Genomic DNA, 12629 nt, shown 5'->3' with positions numbered 1-12629 from the left:
AACCTCTCCTCTCCTACATTAGTTTGACACCAGAAGTAGATTTTTGCTCTGCTCAGCTGTGGTTGCACCCCTGCCTGAAAGGAGCTGGATTTTTTGAAGATTCTGGTTCAGAGGCCTTGTGCTGAGGAAAGACAGACCTGAACCCCAACACCTCTATCGGTGAATACGTGTGGCTTTCTAGGGTGGGTAACCTTGCACCTAAAACAGCCCCAGGCCACAGGACTTTCATTCAGGGTGTCATCTCCAAGCATATGGAAGAAAAGAAGGTGATCACGAGTAGTCAGCATGGATTCACCAAGGGGAAATCCTGCTTAACCAATCTGATAGCCTTCTAGGATGGAATGACTGGCTGGGTAGATGAAGGGAGAGCAGTGGAGGCTGGGTACCTTGACTTCAGCAAGGCTTTTGACACTGGCTCCCRTAACATCCTCCTAGGTAAGCTCAGGAAGTGTGGGTTAGACGAGTGGACAGTGAGGTGGACTGAGAACTAGCTGAATGGCAGAGCTCACAGGGTTGTCATCAGTGGTATGAAGTCTAGTTGGAGGCCTGTGGCTAGTGGAGTTCCCCAGGGCTCAGTACTGGGTCCCATCCTGTTCAACTTACTCATCAATGACCTGGATGAGGGGACAGAGTGCCTCCTCAGCAAGTTTGCTGATGATACCAGGCTGGGAGGAGTGGCTGACACACCTGAGGGCTGTGCTGCCATTCAGAGACCTGGCCAGGCTGGAGAGTTGGGCAGAGAGGAACCTCCTGAGGTTCAACAAGGGCAAGTGCAGARTCCTACACCTAGGGAGAAATAACCCTAGGCACCAGTACAAGTTGGGGGCCAACCTTCTGGAGAGTAGCTCTGCAGAGAAGGACCTGAGAGTGCTGGTGGATGACAACTTGACTATGAGCCAGCAATGYGCCCTTGTAGTCAGGAAGACCAAAGATATCCCTGGGTGCATTGGGAAGACTGTTGCCAGCAGGTTGAGGGAGGTGATCCTGGCCCTCTACTCAGCCCTGGGGAGGCCTCATCTTGAGTACTGCGTCCAGTTGGGGGCTTCCCAGTACAAGAGAGACATGGAGCTACTGGAGAGAGTCCAGCGTGGGGGTACGAAGATGATCAGAGGGCTGGAGCACCTGCCCTATGAGGAACAGCTGCGAGTGCTGGGCCTCCTTAGCTTGGAGGAGGGAAGACTGAGGGGGAATTTTATCAATAAGTACGTGAAGGGAGGGTGTCAAGGGGATGGGGACAAACTCTTTTCAGTAGTGCCATGTGACAGGACAAGAAGCAACAGGCACAAACTGGACCACAGAAAGTTCTGCCTGAATATGAGAAGGAATTTCTTCCCTGTGAGAGTGACAGAGCACTGGAACAGGTTGCCCAGAGAGGTTGTGGAATATTTCTCTGGAAATATTCAAGGCCCACCTGGATGCAACCCTGTGACATGCTCCAGGTGACCCTGCTTGAGCATGGGGGTTGGACTAGATGATCTCCAGAAATCCCTTCCAACCTTACTGATTCTATGATTCTATGACTTAAAGGCGATGAACTCAGCTCTGGTCTTGTCAAGGAGTAGCAGGTGAAGACATGCAGAGCATGAAGTCTGACATCTAGACATGCCATAGGGTAGAAACTCAAAAGTAGATGTCTGCCACAAGGACAGTGAAGCTCCAGGCTTTCAGAGACCTTGGTCTCACCTTACCGATTGAGTTACCCTCCTTCCCAACAGCACGCAACGCAACTTACATGAGAGAAAGGAAGCAGCAAGAACAAGACTTGAACATTAAAAGAAAAAAAGTTTATTGCTTAAAAATACAATGTCCAGCTGCAGTGACACAAATATTCGCAGAGGATTTCTTTAAAAGGGTTTTCAGCTGCTTCCAGTGTAGCAATCCTTCCATTTCAGAAGCAGGCAACCAGCCAAGTACCACACAAAAGGTTCATTTCACCTGTTCCTGCTGCCTGTGCTGGAAAAAAACTGTGCACAGGTCCCTTACTAGCTGCTCCAACTCCAGGAGGCATCTATTCCCAGAGCCCTCTGAATTCAGAGAGAGGGGTTTTTTTTCTTTCTTTCTTTCTTTTTTTTCTTTTTCTTTTTTTTGTTTCTTTTTTTTTTTTAAAGCATTTTAGCCTATATCTTACTAACACAGAATTGAAGAGTCTGGAGTTTAGTAAGAATGTAAGGAACAGCCTTTGGGAGATTCAGGAGGCAAAAAGCCCGTGTTGTCTCAGACACTTTTAGAAGACCAGTCTCAAAAGCAATGTGGGTGGAAAAATTTGATGGTAAGCCAGAAGAAACCATTAGCAAAATACAGATCTGAAGTAGGCCCTCTACCCCACACAGATCAGTAGAAAATTAAATACCCTTCCCATGTAAAAGATTATTTACAGACTGATTCTGCAATGCACAGACCCAAAGAGGCACTGCCATTATCCCATGCTGCTCCTAGTGACATTGTCTTCCTATTAACTTAACTGTTAAATCATTAGTAGAGAAAATAGTGTGAAAAAGAACCGACTGTTAGGCTCAGAGAGACTCTGAGTCACCTACATCTCTTTTTTCTGTTTAAACAGAGCTCAGTTTTCAATCATATAAATGTCTAAATGAAAAAAAACCTATTTTTCTCCTTTTGGTGGTTCTAGAAATCAGGAAACATCTCTTTGTTGTTCTTCGGAGAACAGTCTATGGTTGTTCTTACTAGTAAAAACAAGGTACAAGAGGAGAGATTTGGGCATGTAAAACATACACATTGGCAAAACATATAGTTAATATTCTGTGCTTAAAAACATCAGATGTGAACTTTGTCCACAAAATATATCAGACAGCACTTGTTCGTTACCAAAATAACTGATCGGAGAAGCTACAGCACTTGAAGTTTTTTCCAGGTGCTGCTCTGGACTTGTGAGTTCACTTACATATTATTCCACCCGAGTCTGTGACGCGTGCAAGGTAATCATCATGAACAGAGGTAAGAGGCATCCTACATTTTCTTGATGCACATGTTCTGCTGTTGTTTTCAGTGTTAAATCAGTTAGGCTGAAGCTCAAGTCATTTTCAGTCCATCAAAGCCACAAAACTTCCATCTTTTCTCTAGACTAGCCCCAACCCCACTCAGCTCCTGTTTGAAGGTATGTTGAAGGCGGGTCATGAGAACTTCCACTTCTGTGGTGCAGATCTGTGAAAAGGAAGGGAAAATTTCATTGAACGTTAACAGGCTCTTGGTCAGAGAAGCTTTGTAATCACTGGCTATATTCAARCTCAACACACGTTTCATTCACTAAGCATATTTAGGCTTTCCCTAGACACCCATCCAAATACTAATGGTGATAGTCTTGGGTGCAGCATGTGCTGTGTTGTTGTCAAACTGTATCTGCAGCCAACTTGCCCCCAAAACAGTACTAGAAATAAGGTGAAAAGGACTATCCTAATTTTTTACATTTTGAAATGCAAGATAATGGATTAAAAACTCCCAAATATTTAAATAACTGAATAGTGAGTACTTTTACCACTGATTTAACAATAGAGCTCTCAGCTAGTGGGGTACAGAAACCAGGTACATGAGGAATTTTGATTCATATCCTGAACAGTTACATGTGCTCTTTTACAAGGTGGCTACCATGCCYATAACAGCAGGCAAGTTGCTCGGAGAAAAGAGATATCAAATCCAGAATTTATAGTGGTGCAGAAAAGTAATGTAAACATGAAAGAAGTCTAGAATTGCTAGAGCAGGTCAGACCAAAGATTTGTCAAGCCCAGAGTTTTGTTTCAGATAGCGACCACCAGTGGAGAAATCCTCCTCCCAATTCCTGCCCCTAACAGGTCCTTGGGGCTGTGCCAGAGCTCTGGTCATCACCTTGCCCTATTTCGAAGGTGACTGTTGGAAGCTTTCTTCAGTAACCACCTTCTACAGTAGCTTTTTACACTTTTGTAATGCTGCAGCTGGTAGGAAGTGTAACGTCTATTATATGGCTTTCACATACCATTGAAGCTCACTTGTGAAAACACTCTGGCAAAGTCTGAGTGTTTCCTCCTTGGCACTGTCTCCAGTAAGTGCTGGAGAACCTCTATATCATTTTCACCGGGGTTGAAGGAGGGTGTCTACCCGCTAGCACCTTTACCTCAGACAGAGGTGTGTGCATGTGTATGTAGCACAGCAGGCATAAACTGTGTCCAAAGCCATAATCAGATTGGCAGGAAGACCCAGAAATGTCACTATTCAAGCACTTACTAGATGTAATCAAATTTCAGCAAGTGAAAAAAGCTAAGGTGCTGCAAGTTAACAGATTCAGGACTTAGCAAGACTGGAGAGGCAGYGCACACCTGCAGTTCAGGTGCATGCAACTGTTTAACTGCAACAGGAAAACTGAAAATTTGTTTTTATTCACTAGAATTGAAAATTGCCTCTGCTATGTATTTCAGACTACTTTGACACACAGTCAGAGCTATCACTGCACAATAGCTTTATACACCTGCAGCTCAGGCAAAGCATTAAGACATAGTTTGGGGGAAAAAATAAGGATATATTCCAAGATTGCACAGCATTTCAGTATCATTTGTACATGTTCTGTTGATGTACCACAGTTAGAGTCTCTAGTTTTCATTTTCTTTACATTTTATGGAGTTTGTGGCTCTGTAATTGCAGTACTATGATTTTCCAGGCATTGTGGAGCTAGGTTCACATCAACTGCATGCCTCAGCAGTGCTTCCTGTTGCTGACATTCATATTCATCTCTGTCACAGTGGATTGAATCATTCTGTAACTTCAGGTCTGATCCCACTGCATGCTCTCTAAAGCATAACTGGATTTTCAAAGAGATAATCTTGGGTCCTTTCTCCTACCATCCTTCCAAACTCATGTTTGACTCTAGCSTTCTCCAATAAGCAAAACTCTTTCCAGGACACGCTAAAACATGTCATGAAGATCATCAGCCTTGCAAAATGGATTTGAGTTCGGCAGTTACACTTTTGTGATCACTTTTTTTTGAAATCAGGTAGAAATGACAGTCCAGGTGTTATGAGACACAGAAAAACAGCACAAGCTCAGGTTGGCAATGGGTTTGGTAAGGCAGGAACAGCCTAAGGCACCAACCACAGGGTGGACAACCCAGGAGATGCACTTCCACACCTGTGTTATCCAGCAGCTGCAAGGCTCACACCTGTGTTATCCAGCGGCTGCAAGGCTTAGAGCACTACACAGAAGTTTTATTGGGATTGCTTCATGACTTCAAACTGATTTGGATGCAGAATCTTAGCTTTTGCACTGTCTGCTGACCTGCTGGGCTTCTTGGTGAGATTGATGGGCAGGGAACAAGGGAAATGTATTCTTATTTTCTTCTTTCTTCCCTACTGGCAGCTTCAAGAAACCAAGTTCTGCCCATAACTGGAGAGGCACATGCACAGACACACCACTTTCTCAAGCCTAAAGTTCTGCTAGACTTTAAAAACAAATGTCCTCCACTAACACCTAGCTCTCATGGTAATAAAACGTAAGACAAGAAAGCTAAGACGTAACTTGAAGAACAAACAGCAGGACCTCCTTTCAAGCAACCATGTGCAAAAGACCATTGAAAGTTAGCAAGCTGATGAGTTTACCAGAGTGGCAGGGAAAAATAAGAGATTTGCGACATTCCACAGAGGTTAAATAACATGTTTTTCAGAGTGCTCCTCTCTGATTTGCTCCTGAGCCTCATGTAGAAACTTCTGGTAACATGAAGCGCTTTTCTAAGCTGCAGATCCCAACGAGGAAGTGTCAGAAGTGAGATGAAATACAAGCTGGCAATTCCTTAAGAGCTCCAAAGAAAAACATAGGCAGCTGTTTGCCTCTTAGACTAATTCAGAACAAATATGAAAAGAAAATATTACACTCATCTTCAAACTAAAGGGCTAGAGTGATCCTGGGAAAATACAAGCCAGCAAGTCTTGCTTTCTTAGAATGGGGAAAATTAAACAGTAAGCTATAAACAAAAGCAGCTGAAAAAGCTCCAGTCACAACAGATGATTCCTATAATGGCAAACCTCCTATTCTTGWAGCACTTTAAGGAAGACAACAGAAGAACAGTAGAGCAGAAGATCACGAAGGAATCTGTCTTCAGAACCCTTTGCAAATTCCCTATCTATTCTCATAAGCAGTCTGAAGCCATCAGGACACAGAAGTACTACATGGAATAGCAGCTCCTCATTGTACTAAGGAAAATGCCTGAGTGCTCTTTTTACTATCACCTCCTTGACTCCCTGCACCAAGCACTTGATCCCTCCACTTGGCCTGCTCTACAGCCCAGCCCTCTGTGGCAGGGACTGCAGTTCAGTGCTTATGCTTCTGTAGTATAAAGATGCTTGCACAGCATCCTTCTAAAAACAACTTCACTTACAATATCAAAACAGAGGCAGAAAAGGCTATGTGACAAGAAACATAAAAAAAACGTTGTGCATAGAGGCAAAAAAAACATGTTGACTGTTCAGTTTGGAGAGAAGATACATAAACAGTGGCATAGCAGATGTTATAAAATAACAAACAGTATAAATGAGGTTAAAATTAAACTGTGTAAGGGTCAAGACAGAAGCTGAAAGGAAAGTTCAGTCTCCTCCTTGCAAAGACAACCTCCTTCTTCCAGTAAATTCTTCCACAGTTAAGACCAATTCTTACTTTGCAAACCCACATAAATATGGAAGCAATGATCCCCTTTACCCAAACTACACAGACCTTAACAATCAGACTCAAGAGTACAAACATCCTGCCCCGGTTTGCTTGAGGAGATGTAAATATCCGTACCCCTACCTTGCTGTCCAGGCGCTGCAGGTAGGAACAGATATACTCTATGCTGGCTCCAAATGGGTGCACGTGAAGAAATGTTGAAATTATTCCTGGGGAAAGAATACCACAAGCGTTATTCTCACGAGATAAGAGCCAGCTGGGAACATCAGCATTCTCCTACTCCTGCCACAGCACATGAAGATGTTTTGCAGGGGGCTGGGGGGTGTTGGTTTTAAATACAGTTTGGCCCAACGGCTGCAAAGTAAAGAACAGCTACCAGTGCTGCTAGTTAGCTCTTAAAACAGGCCTCACCATTTCTCACTSCTTTGAGAGTGCTGGTAACATGCCCACAGACAAACCATGCTGAGATTCAACAAGGGGTTACCATCAACATGGGGATACAGAGCTCAAGGAGAAGAAAAGCGTGCAAGGTCCTGGGTTCAGTCTCCCTCATCTCCACGTGATCTTTGCCCTGAACTTCCTGAAGTCATGAGGAGAAAGGGGATGGCAGCAGTGGTATGTGTGCCCCATTTCAAAAGCACTGCAGCACTCAGATTAAAAAAAGCAACCTAAGTTTTATTGGTGTCATACGGAGGCTCCTTTCCAGCTCATAACCAGTTCTGTGCATCAAAAAGATTGACTTGTATTTCTTACCATCATCTGCAGGAAAAGATAGTGCCTATGATCTTTCTCCAAAGCTTCCCTCTTCCAGCCCAGGAACTGGCACAAACAGATCCACTGGACAGCAGTAAATGATTTACTGTTACTCTCAAATCAAATGTAGAGGGATGGCTAAGGGGAACTAAGCTGAGTGACAAGAAATCAAAGAAACTGTCTCTTCTGCAAGACAAGAATTTCTCCTCCCCTTTTTCAGTGTTCCAAAAAATCTATCCAGTGCCAAAACTTTGGGCTAAAAACCCCTTCAACTTTAGACCCAGTGGGGACTAACTTTAACAACATGTTGCCTAAATAAAAGGTCAGGGTCAATGTATACAGTTCTGGGGACAGGACATGCCCCAGAATGACTGGGCTAATAGCTGGTCAACAGCATTCACCTCTTGGTTTATGCTGCTTGTTCTGAAACTTTGCACAATTTGTTGCACACAGTGTGAGGCTATTTTTCATCATTACTAGAAATAACAAAGGGGAAAAGAGATGAAAAGGGTAGTATATATGCCTACACTGTAAATCAGAGGTCACCAATCCCTTTGTAGCTAAGCATCACGTGAAAGTGCAGGCAATGTTTCACATTTTACTGAGCCAGGCCCTCCTGTCTGTGCCACCTTTCTCTATCCTTTCTTCTCCTTCTGACTACAGCTTCTAAAGTCAGGAGAGCTTATTCGCTGCGGGTACGTGGCACAATGTGCCTCATCTAATGGGGTGCCTCACTGCTGTCTAGGGTCCATAAACGTCGTCCACAAACTAGAAGGTGCTGCAATGCCCAGGCTGGTTAAAGTCTCACAGTCCACGACACTGTTTAGGATCCTGCAAAGTGGATCTAGCCCTAACTGAATGCAGAGAGACCCTGCTCCATAACTTACCTTCAGTGACAACTTTCAGCAGAGCTACTTGCACTCTGGTACATGCTAAACTGTCACTACACACAAGTCTACTTTACATGTGTGTGTCATTGAGTGAAAGGTGCATGGCACAAGGTTTCCACATGAGCAAYGTACAAGATGAAACCCTGACCCTACCCAAAGTCAGCAGTTTTCCTTGATTCTAGGATTCCCTTCTCTGTTGGYATAACCAAAAGAAAGAACACAGATGGTGGGAGCTGCTACATCACCTTCAAGTAATTCCTGTGCAGTTCAAATCCCTAGCAGTGTCACTAAGCTCATCAAAAAACCCACTGTCCTCTTGGTCTTACCAACTAATAGAGCTTCTCGTTCAGATTTTACAGGACTATTGCTCAGTGTTTTCTCAGCTGGACATTCCTTTTCCTGGCTGCATGCACAAATCCTGGATGTACTGCTCTCCTGCAAAAAACAACAGGGTCCATTCTCCATACTAACAATACAGCAGGCATTCTTACACACCAAACAGCACTTCAGCAATACTTGACAGAGTCTATATTTTTGTTCCCCTGTTTCTGTGAGTCACTGCATTCATTGCATTGCTCCATCTATTATTATTTTGCAAAATGCCTCTGGCAAAGCACCATGGACATTCATGTTGCTGTTGGAATATTTCTGAATACCATGCTACATGAAAGCCCAAGAAGTTAAGTAAGATGCCACAACATGCACTTCACCATTCCTGCCTCACTGGTATGATGTCTGCTCTACAAGGGCCTATCTTTCTGTTTTACCAGTTTATAAAGAAAGCTTTGCAGTGACTAATTGAGACACAGATTTTTATTTTCCAGAATTCTAAATTGAAGTGATATGATTAATTCAGTGCTTGTTGATTGAAAAGGGGTTTGGAATCCGACTGTCTTTGACTTGAGTTTTGCAGTACTATATTAAAACAGAATTTTGCCTAATTTACTAACCCCCAAATAAATTGGTGATTCAAAGACTTTGTCCTTGCACTAAAAGCCTGATTTTTTTTTATTCCTAAGCTGTATCCTGAATTCCAAGGGTCTGAGAGCTATAGACAACTATAATTGGAAATAGCCTCCAGTCACTAGTGAAATGGACTGGAGTTGAGCCAGTAACAAAGACAGAATGCAATGGTCCCCTGGGTTTGCTTTGCTTCTTATGCCAGTACAATTTTGAATTACACAGTACTGAAAATGTGTAGTCCTGGACTAAGTAGGCTATAGCTTGCTTCTACAGGAGAAAACAAGGTTCTGCACTCTGAGGAAGTAGAGCTAGCTTCAAACAGACACAAGGACTGCAATTCAGCCAGCAGCATTTTCAGAAATGCATGAGCCACTTTTTCTTGGCRCTCCAACAACTACATTTGAAGGCTAGATGAAATAAAAGTGCAACAAGTTATCTGCCACACCAGAGGCCATTTCTACATCAGAGTTGTAAACATTTACTGTTCTTCCAGCCAGAAGCTGGTAGTAATGGATAACTGAATGATTTCAGTTTGTAAAATTACACATGGTCTGTATGTACCATGCTTATACACTTCACAAGAAATCAGACTAAGGAGTTACTCATTTTACCATGAGCCATCACTACTTCCCTTAACAAGATGTTTCAAATGAAGTAGCAGAAAAGAAACTTTTTGACTTACGTTTCCTTGACAATCAATTGCATCTCTCTCCTTGTCTTCTTCATCTGCTAGGCTTTGCTATGACAGTTAAAGAAAAGTGAAGGATTACTGACGATAACCAACTATTTCTGTTCTTTGATATTAGGCGTTGAAGTTCCTAGGCTGGAAATTACTGGGACTCAAATCCTCCTTTAATTAGTATAAAGGTAAGTATTTATATTCCACAGCACATGGCACAAAACAGTGAGGGTAAAGTTTGAAAACCAGAGGAGAGCCCATCTGTTTCCTAGCAGAGGTTCTACAGTCACTAGAGAGAAGTGGTGTTCTGTCATGTCTCCTTTCCATCTTGAGGTATATAAATAACTGAGTATGCACTACAGAGGAGACTATTAACGAGCAAGCRGATGTTCCCGTGTGGGTCTATAAACAAAATACAGAGCAGATCACAGCTGAGCAGAAACAGTATCTATTCATGGCACCAATGTCTGCTAACATCTCAACTTTTTCCACTCTGACTGCAAAGCTCTGAGTTCTGTGCCACATGGATTCAAGTTATCAGCAAGAAGACATTAACAAAAAAAATAAAGCAACAGAAGAAGATACAGAATCTGCTAATGTAAAAACTTTAATTCTAAATGTTTTTATCAGTTCCCACATTAAATCCAGCAAGTATATTATAATACCATTAAAAACTTTAAATTCATTAGAGCTTTATGGATGTCAGATCAAAATGTCTTTAAAACGCAAATCTAAAAATCAATGCCTGGTAACTGAGACTTTTGCTAAAAAATGAACTAATCTGTTATTTATATAATTGCTTATGTAGCCTGTCTCACTGTAATAATGAAGCAATCAGCAAGTTCACTATTCATATAAATCCTCCAATTAAGCATGCAAATTTTTCTTACTTTATAAGATCACTGCTTCTAAGCCAAGACTATGTATCTTCTACACTTCTGTCCTTCACTACACTCATGATGAACTATGAAATCCAAGGACTGCATTTACTACCGAGAATAACAATGCACTGAGACTGCACATACCTGCTCCTTAAGGGTTTCTAATAATTTTTCTATTTTCAGTTTGTCTTCTCTCACTTTTTCTAGCTCAGCTTCTCTCTTTTTATATTCATCTTGCACTTTCAAAAGATGCTGGAAGAGAAAAGTTAAACACAATTCACATCCCATCTATCTCATTCCACTATTTAAAGAATACAAATTGAATTACCACTCTTCCATGAAGACCAGATAGATCATATTCAAAACAATTAAAGGTTATGTATATATAAGGAACAAATCTTTTCCACAAACCACCTTGAGATATTCTTTGCTTGGTAGTTTATGTAAAAAAACACAACTTTGGTAAACACAAGGCAGTAATTCCATAATCACCAAACCATTGCTATCCATGAAATAAAGTACATGTTGTGGACCAATCCATATTAAAGCAAGATATTCCTCTCCTGCAGTCTGGCTCACTGTATGGCTGCACACAGTCAAACAGGAGAAAGTAGCACAGACACAAACAAGTGACCTGGAGGAGCTGCCTTAAGGTCTTCCTAGAACTCTGGTGCCATGTTAGGACCAAACTGTCTTGCAATTTAGCAAAATATTCCAAAATATCTAGTAGATGGAGAGACTTGTGCTGCTACTTGCATAATTCTGCTTAACAGAAAAAAGTGATGACTGCTCCCACATCCCAGGCATCAGCCTCCTGACACAGGATGCTTGCAACACACACCACAACCAGCTGTGCACACCCTTGCTAGCAAAGTTAAGAAAGACTGGGTAGTGAATCACCAACCTCATCTTAGAGGTAAGCAGAAGAAATTTCTCAAGCCCAACCTCATGTCTATCAAAACGACCCAAATGGTGGTTGTGGGTTGTGGGAATCCCATGGGTTAAGGCCCTAGAAGGAAGGGAAGTCCAGGAGAGCTGGCTAGTATTCAAGCATCACTTCCTCCAAGATCAAGAGCGGTGCTTCCCAAGGAGAAAGAAGTAAGTTCAGCAAAGSGGGCAGGAGACCTGCATGGGTGAGCAAGGAGCTGTTGGCCAAATTCAGACAGAAGAAGAAAATACAGAGAATGTGGAAGAGGGGAYAGGCTACTAGGGGGAATTATAGGAATGCAGTCAGAGTATGTAGAGATGCGACAAGGAAGGCTAAGGCYCAGCTGGAATTAAGTCTGGCAAGGGATGTTAAGGACAACAAGAAGGGATTCTTCAAATACGTCAGYAGCAAGAGGAGGACTAGGGAAAATGTGGGCCCACTGCTGAATGGGGTGAGGGCCCTGGTAACAGAGGACACAGAGAAGGCARAATTACCGAATGCCGCCTTTGCTTCAGTCCTCATTGCTAACGGAAGCCCTCAAGAACCCCAGAGCCTGGAGACAAGGGAGAAACTCTGCAGAAAGGAAGACTTTCCTTTGGTTGAGGACGAGCATGTTAGAGATCATCTGGGCAAACCTGACATCCACAAATCCATGGGCCCTGGTGGGATGCACCCACGGGTACTGAGGGAGCTGGCGGATATTGTTGCCAGTCCACTCTCCATCATCTTTGAAAGGTCTTGGAGAGCTRGAGAGGTGCCTGAGGACTCGAAGAAAGCCAATGTCACGCTAGCCTTCAAAAAGGGCAAGAAGGAGGATCCAGGCAACTATAGGCTCATCAGCCTCACCTCCATCCCTGGAAGGGTGATGGAACAACTCATTCTGGATGTCATCTCCA

The 12629-nt window shown here is 42.9% G+C and overlaps 1 protein-coding gene across 1 annotated transcript in view; it reads right to left on the bottom strand.

Moving 5' to 3' along the window:
- Nucleotides 1–1762: 1762 nt before the first annotated feature.
- The window catches only part of ENOX2 (ecto-NOX disulfide-thiol exchanger 2), a 63362-nt gene continuing 52495 nt past the window's right edge, over nt 1763–12629 (bottom strand). Inside the window, exons 11-15 of the mRNA XM_085324356.1 lie at nt 10950–11057; nt 9928–9984; nt 8609–8717; nt 6763–6848; nt 1763–3162 (exon numbers count right to left, since the gene is read on the bottom strand). Of these exons, the coding sequence (XP_085180482.1) occupies nt 3031–3162; nt 6763–6848; nt 8609–8717; nt 9928–9984; nt 10950–11057 (492 nt within the window). The 3' untranslated portion in view covers nt 1763–3030. The remainder of the gene's footprint in view (nt 3163–6762; nt 6849–8608; nt 8718–9927; nt 9985–10949; nt 11058–12629) is intronic.

Source organism: Rhea americana, unplaced genomic scaffold, assembly GCF_003343005.1.
Source record: "Rhea americana isolate MKP2758 unplaced genomic scaffold, rheAme1 scaffold_90, whole genome shotgun sequence".
Classification (NCBI taxonomy): domain Eukaryota; kingdom Metazoa; phylum Chordata; class Aves; order Rheiformes; family Rheidae; genus Rhea; species Rhea americana.
Note: the sequence above shows the minus strand (reverse complement) of the source record. Positions and strands in the feature narration are given on the sequence as shown.